The sequence below is a fragment of the Molossus molossus genome, unplaced genomic scaffold (genome assembly GCF_014108415.1).
Source record: "Molossus molossus isolate mMolMol1 unplaced genomic scaffold, mMolMol1.p scaffold_m16_p_28, whole genome shotgun sequence".
Classification (NCBI taxonomy): Eukaryota; Metazoa; Chordata; class Mammalia; order Chiroptera; family Molossidae; genus Molossus; species Molossus molossus.
This window is the reverse complement of record NW_023425364.1, coordinates 288,397-301,852: the sequence shown is the minus strand read 5'-3', so window position 1 is coordinate 301,852 and position 13,456 is coordinate 288,397. Positions and strand designations below refer to the sequence as shown.

Here is a 13,456-nt window from a genome sequence, read left to right as displayed (position 1 = left end):
GCCTTCCTCTCCAGCTGCGATTTCACAGGCCCTCATTTCAGAACTCCAAGCTCATCTGTCCCCCTCGAGATCCATCCCACCCAGCCCAGAGTGCTGCTGGGGGACTGTCCCACCATGGCCGGGCACACCTCCAGCTCTGCTCCCCTCACCAGGCTCCCCTCCAGCTCCGCTCCCCTCACTCAGCCCCCCTCCGGCTCCGCTCCCCTCACCCCTCACCCCTCCGGCTCCGCTCCCCTCACCCCTCCGGCTCTGCTCCCTTCACCCCTCGCCCCTCCGGCTCCGCTCCCCTCACCCCTCACCCCTCCGGCTCCGCTCCCCTCACCCCTCCGGCTCCGCTCCCTTCACCCCTCACCCCTATGGCTCCACTCCCCTCCCCTCACCCCTCAGGCTCCACTTCCCTCCCCTCACCCCTCACCCCTCTGGCTCCACTCCCCTCACCCCTCACCCCTCTGGCTCCACTCCCCTCCCCTCACCCCTCACCCCTCCGGCTCCACTCCCCTCCCCTCACCCCTCAGGCTCCACTCCCCTCACCTAGCACCTCTCCGGCTCCACTCCCCTCACCCCTCACCCCTCTAGCCTCGCTCCCCTCACCCCTCCGGCTCTGCTCCCCTCACCCCAGCCTGGAAACTCCTCTCCAGACTCCCTGCGCTGTGTGCACCCTCTCTTCCTGTGTGAGGGAAGGCACGCAGAACGCAGGGTGGCTCAGCCTCCTCCCTCCTGGGCCTGCCTCCTTGACCTGCCAGCTGCAGTTGACCCTTAAACAGCACAGGCTTGGGCTGCCTAGGTCCACATGTACGTGAGTGTTTTTCCAGTAAGTATATTGGAAAACTTTGGAGATTGTGACAATTTGAAAAAACAGACAAACCTTATAATTTTCTTAATAACCTTTTTCTTTTTCTAGCCTACTTCATGGTAAAAATACAGCATGTAGTATATACATAACACACAAAACATGTGTGAACTGACAGTTCATGTCATCAGTCAAGCTTCCAGTTAATGGTAGGCTGTTAGCTACATTTTGGGGAGTCACACTTCACGTGGATTTCCTACTGCACCCCCCCCCCCCCCCCGCTCTGCCCCCAGGGAGCTGCTGGCCGTGCCTGTGTGCCTGGGCTGGGCAGCGCCACACCCGGCAGCCCAACAAGCTACTTTTCCTGTGCTGGAGGCTGGACGTCTGAGACCAAGGTGCTGGCGGGGTGGCTTTTCTGGTGGCAGCTCCTCCCCCCTATACAGCCCTGTAGTCCGGAAGCTGCAGCCCCTCTGGCTCTGTCCCGCTCCGGCGGCCTCACCCCACATGCCCAGCCTCCTTCTTACCCAGGCCGGTCCAAACTGCCTCCTTGACTTCCCAGCAGGACGTCCAGACCCCCCTGGCACATTGCCACAGCACCCACCTTGCCTCAGAGTGTCCCGTCCGTCCTGCTGCGCCAAGCCAGCTCCGAGGGCCCCCAGGTGCCACCTCCCCACAGCCTCACTGAGCACCCACCGCGCTGCCCCGTGGCCAGGCCAGGCCTCTGCCTCCCCTGCTCCGCCATGCGTCCCCGCCCATCCTCCACTGTAGCTCTAGCTCAGGCCCTCTCCCAGAACACCTTCCCAAAGCAGCGGGAGGGTCCAAGTTCAGTGTCAAGCTGTGCGTCCTTGGGCCACTTTCTAGACCTCTGGGCCTGCTTCAGTGCCCCAGGGAAGGGCAATACTTCCTGAGGCTGTAGGGGGGTTGCGCACTGGCGGTTCTCAGCACAGGCCTCAGGGCTCACTGGGCTCAGCGAGCCCACCTCGCTAGGATGAGCCCTCCATGTGAGAAATGGGACTAGCAGCTCCTCGTACGTACGTCGTGCGAATCCAGTGAGTGGCCAGAGCATTCAGCGTGAAGCCTGGCACAGTAAAACTTGGCGGTGTTGGTTGATTCTTATTCTTTTCAAAAGGCAAAGGTTGTCACAACCTTCCATGGCTCCCCTTACTTTAGGGCTGGAGACCAGAGTTCTGCCCCAGCCTCTGCCCTAGTCGGGCCTTCCTGCCAGCCCAGCTGCTGCTCACTCCGTGCCTCTCACCCCTCGGCCCTGCTCAGTCCCATGCGCCTGGAGCTTCCCTGCCGCTCCGTTACCTCCCTCTCCCCTCAGGTCTTGGGATCTGGGCTCAGGACCGTCAACGCCAAAACCTTGGCCTTTCAGTGGGGGTCCGCCCGCCCGTGCTGGGGCCTGGCCGCTGCTCTCACGGCCACGGTCCCCGTGTAGGCTCTTTGGTGAAGCCCGTGTCCCCCGTGACATGGGGAGCACCAGGGGGCAGAGACCATGCCGGGTTCCACTTGCCTCTGTGACCCCCAGCACCCAGCACAGTGCCTGGCACGTGGTAAGGGCACAACCACTATTTGAGGAATGAATGAGACTTGTTCCCTGACACCCCTCTGTGCTCCTTGCAAGGCTGGGGCCTGACAGGGAGGAAGGACCCCGAAGCCACCTGAGAAGGAGCAGCCCCCAGTGGACTGGGGGCCCTGTTCCCACAGCCTGGGGCTAGCCTGGGTCCCAGAGACCACAAGGGGTCATGTGGGCAGGCCCTGCTGCCAGCAGGCACCCAGACCACCCCAGAGCTGGTGGGAGCAACAGCCAGTATCAGCAACAATAATGGCACTTGATTCCAGGCCAGGCGCTGAGCCCAGCTCCCCATTCCTTTCTTAATGCTTCCATCAGCACGGGAGTAGGAGGCGCTGTCATACCCACACCTACCGGCGGGGAGAACCAAGAAGCTGCATGGCTTGCTGTGGTCAGATCCAGGACAGGAGCCAGACCTGACCCACAGTTCTAAGCTGCCTGGCTCCACATCCCCTGGGCTCCGCTGAGACCCGTGGGCCCTCCTACAGCTTGGCTGGCCTCTCTCAACTGGTCTCTCCATCTGAAAACACGCTGGATGGAGGCTAGACGCCTGTCCGAGCTGTGCTGTGGCCCCCCAGGCAAGCTGCTTGCAGAGGCCGGCCTCGGTCGTTCTGGACAGACTCCAGGAGGCCAAGGGCTCACACGGGGGCAGGTGGAAGGAGTCCTTGAGCCCAGAACAGCTTGGCCTCTTTCCTCTCCTCGTGTCCTCAGATGTCGCCTAGATCTGGAGGCAGGGTGGACCCTGCAGCCTGGACATTCTGGGGGCTCCTCTAAAGGGGTGTTTCCAAAACTCAGCGTCTCTGGTTCCTTTTTCTCATTTCCACTTTTAAAATGTTACCTGTGTGTTTGTCCATTAGAATCAGAAATGCATTCACATGTTTCAAAAACCGAACCACAGAAAGGTTTACAGCAAGTTAACCCCTTTCATCCATTTCTTGTGTACCTTTTCCAGTACCTGTACATGTAAATAAGAGCAAATGTGAATTTATATTCTTACACACACGCATGCACACTTCACAAAAAGACAGGCCTAGGTATATGTTATAGACAATGCTGTTAACAAATACTGGGGCTCTTCCCTCTCAGTACAGAGATGGATTTTTATGAATCAAGTACATGTTCTTTGTTATAGTTGCACAGTACTCTACTGTGGAATGCAACATGGTATCAGTATGTAGCCATGCCCTTTGTGCCCAAGGCTCTATAGGCTACATTTCCAGCAATGGGCTCCTTCCTCCCTCCCTGCTCTTGGTAACAGCTTTATTGAGTTATAATCCACATTCCGTACGATTCAGCCACGAAAGTGTGCGTGATGCAGTGTGTTTGCTATGTTCACAGGCACACACATGCCCTGTGACTACTACAGTTCTTTCTTCTCTGAACCCTCTCCTGTCAGGCTGTAACCCCTCACTCCCACCGTCCACTAGGACCACCCTCGTCTCTATGTAGCTACTTCCAAAGGTCAGCTCACTGTGCCCACTGGCTGCAGCTGCCCTGCCCTCCATCCACTCCATCTCCTTGAGCAGCCCCAGGGCTCATTCTTTGGGCCGGTCCATTTGCACCTGTTCACTGGTGTCATCTCCAGAACTGTGGCTTCACCTCCACCGAGGTGCCACTGACTCTGACATGCCCAGCCTGGTCCAGCCCGCACAGCGGCCGGGAGGACCCTGGGAACTCTGGTCCAGTTGCATCCCTTCTCGGCCAAAACGCTTCCACAGCACCAGCCTCACTCGCGGTCAAAGCCACATCCTTACCGTGGCCCACAATGCCCTGTGCATCTGTTCAGCCTCCGACTCCATCCCCGCCTGCGCCCCCACTGCACTCCTGTCCCCCGGCCTGGCTGTCCTGCTCCAGAACCCCTCCCTGCCGCAGCTCTCCCCAGCAGCCGTGTCCCCAACACCTCGTCAGTGTCACACACACTTCAGACCCCACCCCTTTACTTCAATCCCAGCTCTCATCACCACCTGGCCAATTACTTCTTTTGCTTCTTTTCCTTGTTTGTTGATGACCCCCACACTCACATGGGTTGGGTTTTTATCTGTCCTGCTCTTAGCTGTATCCCCGTAAGACAGAGCCTAGTGTATAGCAGGCTTCCAACACATACTTCCGAGTGAATTAATGAATGAACGACCAGGCAAATGGACGCTGGCTGCAGGACCCTGAGGGTGGGGGGCCAGGCTCACTGAGGAACCCAGCCCCCTCCCCCACAATGGCCCAGCATCAAAGAGGCCAGCAGGCAGGGACCTAACAAGGAAGGTGGCTTTGGTCCGGCTGGTGTGGCTCAGTGGTTGAGCGTCGACCCCTGCACCAAGAGGTCACAGGTTCGATTCCTGGTCAGGGCACATGCCCAGGTTGTGGGTCCAATCCCCAATGAGGGGCATGCCAATCTATGTTCTCTCTCATCAATGTTTCTATCTCTCCCTCTCCATTCCTCTCACTCTAAAATTAATAAAGAAAAATAAATAAATTTTAAAAAAAGAAAGCAAGGTGGCTTTGGAACCACCACCCAAGCCCAGTTCTCCCTCCCGAGCTGGCTGACCTTGCACACGTCACCTCTGGGAGATGGCGTCCTTCCCTGAGGAATGGCCATGCCAGCCCCCATCCCAGGGGGCTGCTGTGAGGGTCTCACGAGGTAACAGTGGCCAAGGCTCAATTTGAAAACCGGCTCCAGGAGGGGCATGGGGGGGTTGGCATCTCTGGGCTCAGTTAGAATGACCCCTACTCTGTTCCGGTCACAGAGGGTGGCAGCCACAGCCCAGGAGGTAATAGGGAGAGTGTACACCCCTCAAACCTCGTAAGGCAGGAGGCTGGTTCTGCACAACCCGCCCTGGGGCCACCTGGTGGCTGTGGTCTCTACCAAGCTCCCCTCTACTCCCTGGGGGTGGCCTGTAGCAGGGATCAGCAGCCCTGGCACGACCCTCCCCACCCCTGCCCACTGCTGGGCACCCACTGGCTCTTGGCGAACCTCGGGGGAGAAAGACGAAGCCAGAGAAAAGCAAATAGGAGAGGAAGTGAGGAGAAGGGGAGAGGCCCAGCTCACCGGCTTCAGGCCCATCCTCGTCTGAAGGCCTCTCACTGTCCCTGGTCTTGAGAGCAAGTTGAGGCCCCCAAGCCACCTAAAGGCCTGGCGTCCATCTGCGGCAGGACCGGGCCGGAACCGTTCTGTTCCAGGGCCTCTGCGCCCAACTGCGATGGACCGAAGCACTCGCTCTGGGACCTGAAGACTGCACAGAAGTTCCGAGAGCGGAGGGCCGGATGCTGGCTTGAGGTCTGTCCTGTCCTTTGATCCATGGCCAGAGGGAAGGAGGAAGGGGAGGAGGGGACGGGCTCTGAGGCCTCAGGTCCCACAGCGGCCACCCCAACTTCTTCCTCCACCCCTTCATCTAACAAGCCATAGCCTCTGCCTCATACAGAGCAGATGTTGTCACGTGGACTGGTCGTGGGCCAGACCGTGGGCACATGGCCTTGGGTGAAGTGTCCACCCTGAATCAGTCAGCTGCACCCAGTGCAGGCAGGTTCACCGGGCACAGACGGAGGACAGGCCAGGACTTCAGATATGAACCGCAAGGGGGCAGGTCCAGCCCCTGTGCCGACCAGTAGCTTCCTCAGGTCTTGCTTCCTCCTTGTGAAGGACACAGAACACCGCCCATGACTCCCTTTCCGATGAAAAACGAGGCCCAGAGAGGGCACAGGGCTTCTAGAGAACACACAGCTTGTCAGTGGCCGAGCCGGGGAGGCGAGCCAGGCCGGACCCACCCTCTGTTTCTGCTCCCTAGGCCCCTGGCAGGTGGCCTCGCCAGGCTGGGCTGGAGCTCCCGTGTTGTCCCCGCCTCGCCCTGCCTTCTGAGCGAGCGGCAGCCTGCTTCTCCCAATGCATTATTCACGTTCCCCACGGCTAGCAGCTCCGGTTACACTGACCAGAGCCCTGGGCACCTGCCCTACCTGCTCCCCTCCCCAGGACACTAGGGTCCAGGGCTCCCCACCAAGGCACCTTGTTGGGTTTTGAACGTCCCTCTCTGGCTCAGGAGACGCAGCTGCCCTCTGCCCACTCCAGAGGTGCTGGGTGGCCCAGGGCAGGTGGCTGTCCCTCTCTGGGCTCAGCGTCTCCTTTGTGAAGGCAGTGACCCGAAGTCGCCGTGGCGCCGGGGGCTTGCCCGTGTCAGCAAGGCAGTCCCCGTCACAGCTGTAAGGCCCAGATGGTCCCCCCCGCCCAGGCCTCCACCAGGCCCCCCGCTCCCGGTAAACGACACCCACGGACTTTCCACCGCAGCCCGAGGGTGAAACCCAAGGCGGTGTGTTAAGGAGATGAATTACGGATCCGCCCTCTTGAAAACCCGGTCCCAACCAGAAGCAGCTTGGCTGTCCCTCCCAGGCCACCCCGGCCAGTCCCAGCTGCTCCGACCGGAGGCCACCTCTGCCGCCACCAGCAGGAGACCCAGGAGGACCCTTGTGTGCTCCCCAAGCTCGTGACACCAGGCCCAGCCTGGTGGGGATCAGGCAGCCACCATGGCGAAGGAGGAAGAAGATGAGAAGAAAGCGAAGAAGGGCAAGAAGGGCAAGAAGGCGCCGGAGCCGGAGAAGCCCAAGCGGAGCCTGAAGGGGACCTCGCGGCTGTTCATGGGCTTCCGCGACCGCACGCCCAAGATCTCCAAGAAGGGCCAGTTCCGGAGCGCCTCGGCCTTCTTCTGGGGCCTGCACACTGGCCCGCAGAAGACCAAACGCAAGAAGAAGGCCCGCACGGTGCTCAAGTCCACGTCGAAGCTCATGACGCAGATGCGCATGGGCAAGAAGAAGCGGGCAATGAAGGGCAAGAAGCCGTCCTTCATGGTCATCCGCTTCCCCGGCCGGCGCGGCTACGGCCGCCTGCGGCCACGGGCCCAGTCGCTCAGCAAGGCGTCCACGGCCATCAACTGGCTCACCAAGAAGTTCCTCCTCAAGAAGGCCGAGGAGTCGGGCAACGAGCAAGCCACTGTGGACGCCTGGCTCAGCCGCTCCGGCTCCCACGTGGGCTCCCGCAAGCTGCCCTTCCCATCGGGCGCCGAAATCCTGCGGCCCGGTGGCCGCCTGCGGAGGTTCCCCCGCAGCCGCAGCATCTACGCCTCCGGGGACCCCGTGGGCTTCCTGCCCTTCGAGGACGAGGCCCCGTTCCGGCACGCGGGCTCCCGGAAGTCGCTGTACGGGCTGGAGGGCTTCCAAGACCTGGGGGAGTACTACGACTACCACCGCGAGGGGGACGACTACTATGACCAGCAGTCACTCTACCACTACGAGGAGGAGGAGCCCAGCCTGGCCGCCTACGCCTCCTACGCCCCCTACGGCGCCTATGGCCCCTACGGCCCCTACAACCCAGCCTGGCCGCCCTATGTAGACCACCCGCATGGATACCCACCCGAGGACCCCTACGACTACTACCGCCCGGACTATTATGGTGGCCCCTACCACCCCCTGTCCACCTACGGCTACAGTTACGGCTATGATGATTATGAGCCCCCCTACGCCCCCCCTGGGGGCTACGTGTCTCCCTACAGCTACTACGATGCTTACCAGGGTGAGCCGTACCCCCACAGCTACTACCTGGACCCCTTCGCACCTTTCGAGGGGCCGTACCTGCCCTACGACCTCCCATACAATGCGCCCGCCCTTGATCCCTACGAGATGCCCTATGGCGTCCCCTACAGCGCCCCCTACGCAGAAGGCATCTACGGTGGTGGGGACCAGGCCATCTACCCTCCCGAAGTGCCTTATCTGTACCCGGAGGAGTCTGCCTTTGCATACCCGTGGGTGCCGCCACCCATCCTGTCGCCCCACAACCCGTACGCCCACCCCATGGATGACATCGCAGAGCTGGAGGAGATGGAGGAACCAGAGGAGGCGGCCGGGCAGAGACAGGGCACCTCCTTCCGCCTTCCCAGTGCCACCTTCTTCGAGCAGCAGGGCATGGACAAGCCGGCCCGGTCCAAGCTGTCCCTCATCCGCAGGTTCCGCCTCTTCCCACGGCCCCAGGTGAAGCTGTTCGGGAAGGAGAAGCTGGACGTGCCCCTGCCCCCCTCCCTGGACATCCCTCTGCCCCTGGGGGACGAGGAGGACGAGGAGGAGGAGGAAGAGATGCCCCCGGTGCGCAGGGGGCCCTACGCCCACCCCTTCTGGGGCTTCCTCACACCTCGCCAGCGCAACCTGCAGCGGGCCCTGTCGGCCTTCGGAGCCCACCGCACCCACCACGGCCTGGGCTTCAGTCCCGAGTTCAGCCACCTCTCACCACGCCCGACCACCTCGCTGGCCCGCTTCCTCAAAAAGACGCTGTCGGAGAAGGAGAAGAAGCCGGCCCCGCGGTCGCGGGGCGGCCCGAAGGCGCGGCGGGGAGACCCGGTGGTCCGGGAGGCGGCCTACAAGCGCTTCGGCTACAAGCTGGCGGGCATGGACCCCGACCGGCCCGGCACACCCATCGTGCTGAGGAGGGCCCAGGCGCGGGCGCAGAACAACAACAACTCGCACCTGCCCGCCGCCCCGGCCCACTGGAGCGCGCTGCTGTCCCCGCCTGCGCCCCGCCGGCCCCCCAGCCCCGGGCCGCCCTTCCCGCCCGTGCCCTCTGGCCGGCCCCGGCCCGCCTCGCCCTACGGCTCGCTCCGCCACCACCCGCCGCCCTGGGCCGCCCCGGCCCACGTGCCGTCCATGCCGCAGGCCAGCTGGTGGGCCTTAGTGGAGCCTCCTCCCGTGAGCCCCGAGGTGCCACTCGACCTGTTGGCCTTCCCGCAACCCCGTCCCTCCTTTCAGGGCTCCCGCCGGCGAGGGGCGGCTCTCAGCTACCCTGGGACCTCGCCGCTGCCATCTCGAAGGCAGGCCTGGCCACCACTGCCCTCACCCCAGCCGTCGCTGAGGAGCCTGCCTGGCCTGGGCTACCGCTCACCCTTGGGGCCTGCGTCGCCGCAGCCCTCCCTGCGGGCCGGCCCCTTCCCACCGACCTTCTCGCCTCTGCCCCGCCGTCCCCGGTCGCTGCGGGAGCCCCTGTCCCCACACCGGTCACTGCGGGAGCCCCTGTACCCGCACCGGTCACTGCGGGAGCCCCTGTCCCCACACCGTGTCTCCAGGCGGCTGGGCCCCCCGCAGCCTCCCTTGCCTTCGCCTCCACCGCACCCCAGCTGGCGGCACTACTCGCTCAACCTGTCCTCGCGCCTCCCGCCTGCGTGGCGTCGCCTCAGCGAGCCGCCCACCAGGGCTGTGAAGCCCCGGGTGCGCCAGCCCTTTCGCAGGTCCCTGGGTCCCGGGTCTTGGCCCTCAGCGGGGGCTGACCCCGAGCCCCAGGAGAGCCAGCAGGAAGCTGAGGACTCAGGGATACCCTGGACGGTGCCCCCCCTGGTCCCCAGCTGGGACGTGGACATGCCTGCCACCCAGCGCCCGTCCTCGCCTTGGCCAGGAGGTGCGGGCAGCCGCCGGGGCTTTTCCAGGCCACCCCCTATCCCCGAAAACCCCTTCCTCCAGCACATCGGCCCCGTGCTGTCCCCTGACGCCCAGCTGGAGGACCCAGACTCTGACTCGACTGGTGTCTTCCTGAGTAGACACCATGACCTAGGGCCTGGAGAGCCAGCCAAGTCGGCCAGCCCCGGCCCCACGAAGCCTGAGGAAGAGGCCCGGCCCAGGAGCCCCCAGCCACCAGCAGAGCCTGAGCCCCGAACGAAGCCCCCCAAGGACTCTCCCCCAAAGCAGAAGCCACTAGGGCTCAGCCTCTCCTACCCTCTGGCCGCTTGTGAGCAGAGGAGGGCCACGTGGCCACCAGGGCGCCGCTGGGGAACACTGCCCAGTGTCCCTGCGCCATTGAAGCCCACTGGGGCCCCAGGGCCCCTGCCCATGGCAGGTCAGCGGCGCCAGGCAGCTCCTGGGCGCTTTGCTGTAGTCATGCCTCGGGTGCAAAAGCAGGGCTCTCTCCAGCGAGGTGATCCTGACACCCTGCAGCCCCCCACCCAGCTGACCGAGGACCCAGAACCCCGCCTCAAGCCAAGAGCCTGGAGCCTGCTCTGGTCCTGCCTCTGGCTGCCAGCAGGGACCCACCGACCCTGGCCTCAAGTGCATGCCCGCCCCCCATCCTGCCGCCTGGGCCCTGAAGCTGCTTATCTGCCCCGCAGGGGCCCCTGGGAAGTTGGCCCCAAAAGCTGGTGCAACAAGGTATGGGGGCACAGGTCAAGGGAGGGCTTGGGGGTTCTGTCCTGGGCCTCAGGACCCTGGTGAGATGCTGCCTTACTGGGCCTCCATCTTCCCATCTGTAAGTTGGGGAGAACAGCCCAGGCTCCCCGAGCTTCTGGAGCATTGAACAAGGGGATGCCCAACACAGACAGGCACAGAACAGGCACCCGCAACTCCTCCCACATCACTGCGGGGCAGGGAGCTTGTCCCAACCCGGGCTCTGAGCCACGCTGGCCTGGTCCCGTCGGTATAGCGCGTCCACCCCGGCTTCCCCGCAGAGATTCAGGCAACGTACAACACGGCAGGACTTGCCTGTCCACCTGCCCCACCGTCCCTCTCCCATTCGCATTCATACTGGTCCTCGCGCTTCCTCCCGCCCCTCCCTCCAGTTAGACTCCTCTCTCTGGGCTCCTACTTAAGGGCAGTCCCCTGGGCTGCCGGATTCTGGACTATCTGAGTGAGGTGCTCAGGAACCAAACTTCCAGCCTCTTCATTGCCCAGGTCACCGGGCAGCTCAGGGGTGAGCCGGGATTCCTCCCCAGCCTGGCCACCTGTGGGTGAGGGGCAGGTGGCTTTCTGAGGGGTGCCAAGCTCAGGCCTGGCTGCTGTGCTCCTAGTGGAACGTGAGCCACAGTGGCTGTCAGCGCAGGGGGAGTGGTCACCGGAGCCTCCCCAGGGATGCCGGGTGGGCGGGACACCCAGGGTGCAGTCAGTGCTCAGCCTCCGCAGACCGTGTCCCGGGGAGCGGGCAGCCAGCTAGCCCGGCAATGGCGACTGGGGCGGCCTGGCTGCTGGGGGGGCCATGGCCCCGGCGGCGGGTGCCCAGAGCCGTGTGGGCCACAGCGTTGCGGGAGCGGGCCTCGGGGCGCCCTGGGGTGAGGGGCAAGGATGCCTGGGCCCTCCTCACCCTCGAATACGTGAGTGGCTGAATTATTCAGGGTTTGCGGCCACTGGCACACATGGGCAGACTGGTGGGCGGGAGGCCAGGGCCTCAAGGTGATACTCTCTGTGGCCTACTTAGCAGGCAGGGCTCCCCTGGTGTCCCCTTTCCTCACCTGCTCAGGAGGGCTGTGGGCTGGGTCTGAGGGCTGGGAAGCCAGGTGTACACGTGTGCTCCCAGTCATGTGGCTCACACGCGGCGTGGGATGTGTGCGTGGCTGTGCCACGGCAGACACGGAACGCACGTGTGTGCACCAAGGTCTCAGCAGCCGTGGCATTCCTGGGGTCCCATGTGTGCACATGGCCACGCACAGAGAGACCTCACAGTCCAAAGGTGGCATCAGGACTTGTGTCGAGGCCCCCGGGTGTGGGGACAGCCCAGGTGTCCATGTGCGCGTGTGCCTCCAGGCCTTCGCGTGTCAACGGGCACCTCGCGGGACCAGGGTGTGCCAGGAGTGGTCTGCCCTGCGAACGCCACTGAGTGGAGGCCTGTGCTGCTCCATGTGCTTGCCCGGCGAGGCACTGGGGTGCGGCCCGGACAGGGACAGTCCTGGTCTTCCTGCAGGCCCCATGTACCATGACACAGTGCTCAGCTGGGCATGAGCAAAGACGTAGGGCCACTCTGGAACACGTGTCAGCCCTGGGCGGCTGGGCGGGCTTCCGCCAGCCCAGCGGGTGACCAGAGGACTGTCTCACAGATGCACTCCATCCGCAACCTGCCATCCATGCGGTTCCTGGAGCAGCACCGGGAGGACGGCGTGGAGGACATGACACAGCTGGAGTGAGTGGGTCAGGGAGGGTCCCTGGGGAGCGGCCTCCTCCCAGCCAGGGTGCCTTCTCCCATCAGGGTTTCTCTCCCTCCGGGGGCATTTCAGAACCTCGGTTTCCTCATCTGCAAAGTGAGGGTCATGCAGTGAGTGTCACAAAATCCAAATGTGCTTACAGCCCAGCTCTGGGTTCAACTCCCAGCCCCACCTCTTACCAGCTGGAGGGTCTTGGGAAGATCACTTCTATGCGCATCAGCTTCTCATTTATAAGATGGGGGTGGCCCCTGGCTGGTTTGGCTCAGCGGACCAAACAGTCGGGGGTTTGATTCCCGGTCAAGGGCACGTACCTGGGTTGCAGGTTCGATCCTCGGCCCCCACCAAGGTCGTGAGGGAGGCAACCAGTCGATGTGTCTCTCTCACATTGATGTTTCTCTCTCTCTTTCTCTCCCTCCCCTCCACTCTCTGTAGAATCAATGGAAAAAATATCCTCTGGTGAGGATTAACAAAAAACAAAAAGACCCTGGCCGGTTTGGCTCAGCGGTTAGAGCGTCAACCCGCAGACCGGAGAGCCCCGGGTTCGGTTCCCGCTAAGGGCGCGTACTTCGGTTGCAGTTTGTCCCCGGCCCCGGTTGGGGTCATGTGTGTGGCAACAAGTCGTTGTGTCCTTTCACGTTGATGTTTCTCTATCTCTTTCTCCCTCTCTTCCTCCTGCTCTGTCTGAAGATAAATGCAAAATGTCCTCAGGTGAGGATTAAAAAAAGAAAAAGAAATGATCACCCAGTTACGGTGACGCTCTCACAACTGCTACCTAAGAGTGTCCCCAACCCAGTGGGTAAGGCAAGGACGGTGATGACCACACATCGCACAGATGAAGAAATTGAGGCACAGGGAAGTTAGGGAGCCCCCCAGGCCCCGCGATCAGTTGTATCAGAGACGGGACTCTGGCCAAGGCCCTGAAGGGGAGTGGGCCCTGACCGCCTGTCCTGTCCCCCAGAGACCTCCAGGAGACCACAGTGCTGTCCAACCTCAAGACCAGATTTGAACGGAACCTCATCTACGTGAGTCCCGGGCTGCCCTGTCCTGGGCTCCGGTCTGGCAGGCCCCTGGCTCCTGGGGCCCCGATGGGAAGCATCGATTTCTCCCGCTGGGCCCCAGACGAGTGGCCTCTGGTTCCAACTCGAAGGGCTCTACTATTTGGGCATAGCCTACTAG

General features: G+C 62.8%; 1 protein-coding gene across 1 annotated transcript in view; it reads left to right on the top strand.

Annotated features, from left to right (window-relative positions):
* The first annotated feature begins 6,869 nt into the window (after nt 1–6,869).
* MYO15A (myosin XVA) overlaps nt 6,870–13,456 on the top strand; it is a 54,060-nt gene continuing 47,473 nt past the window's right edge. Inside the window, exons 1-3 of the mRNA XM_036278428.1 lie at nt 6,870–10,520; nt 12,176–12,258; nt 13,239–13,302. Coding sequence (XP_036134321.1) covers nt 6,870–10,520; nt 12,176–12,258; nt 13,239–13,302 — 3,798 coding nt within the window. The remainder of the gene's footprint in view (nt 10,521–12,175; nt 12,259–13,238; nt 13,303–13,456) is intronic.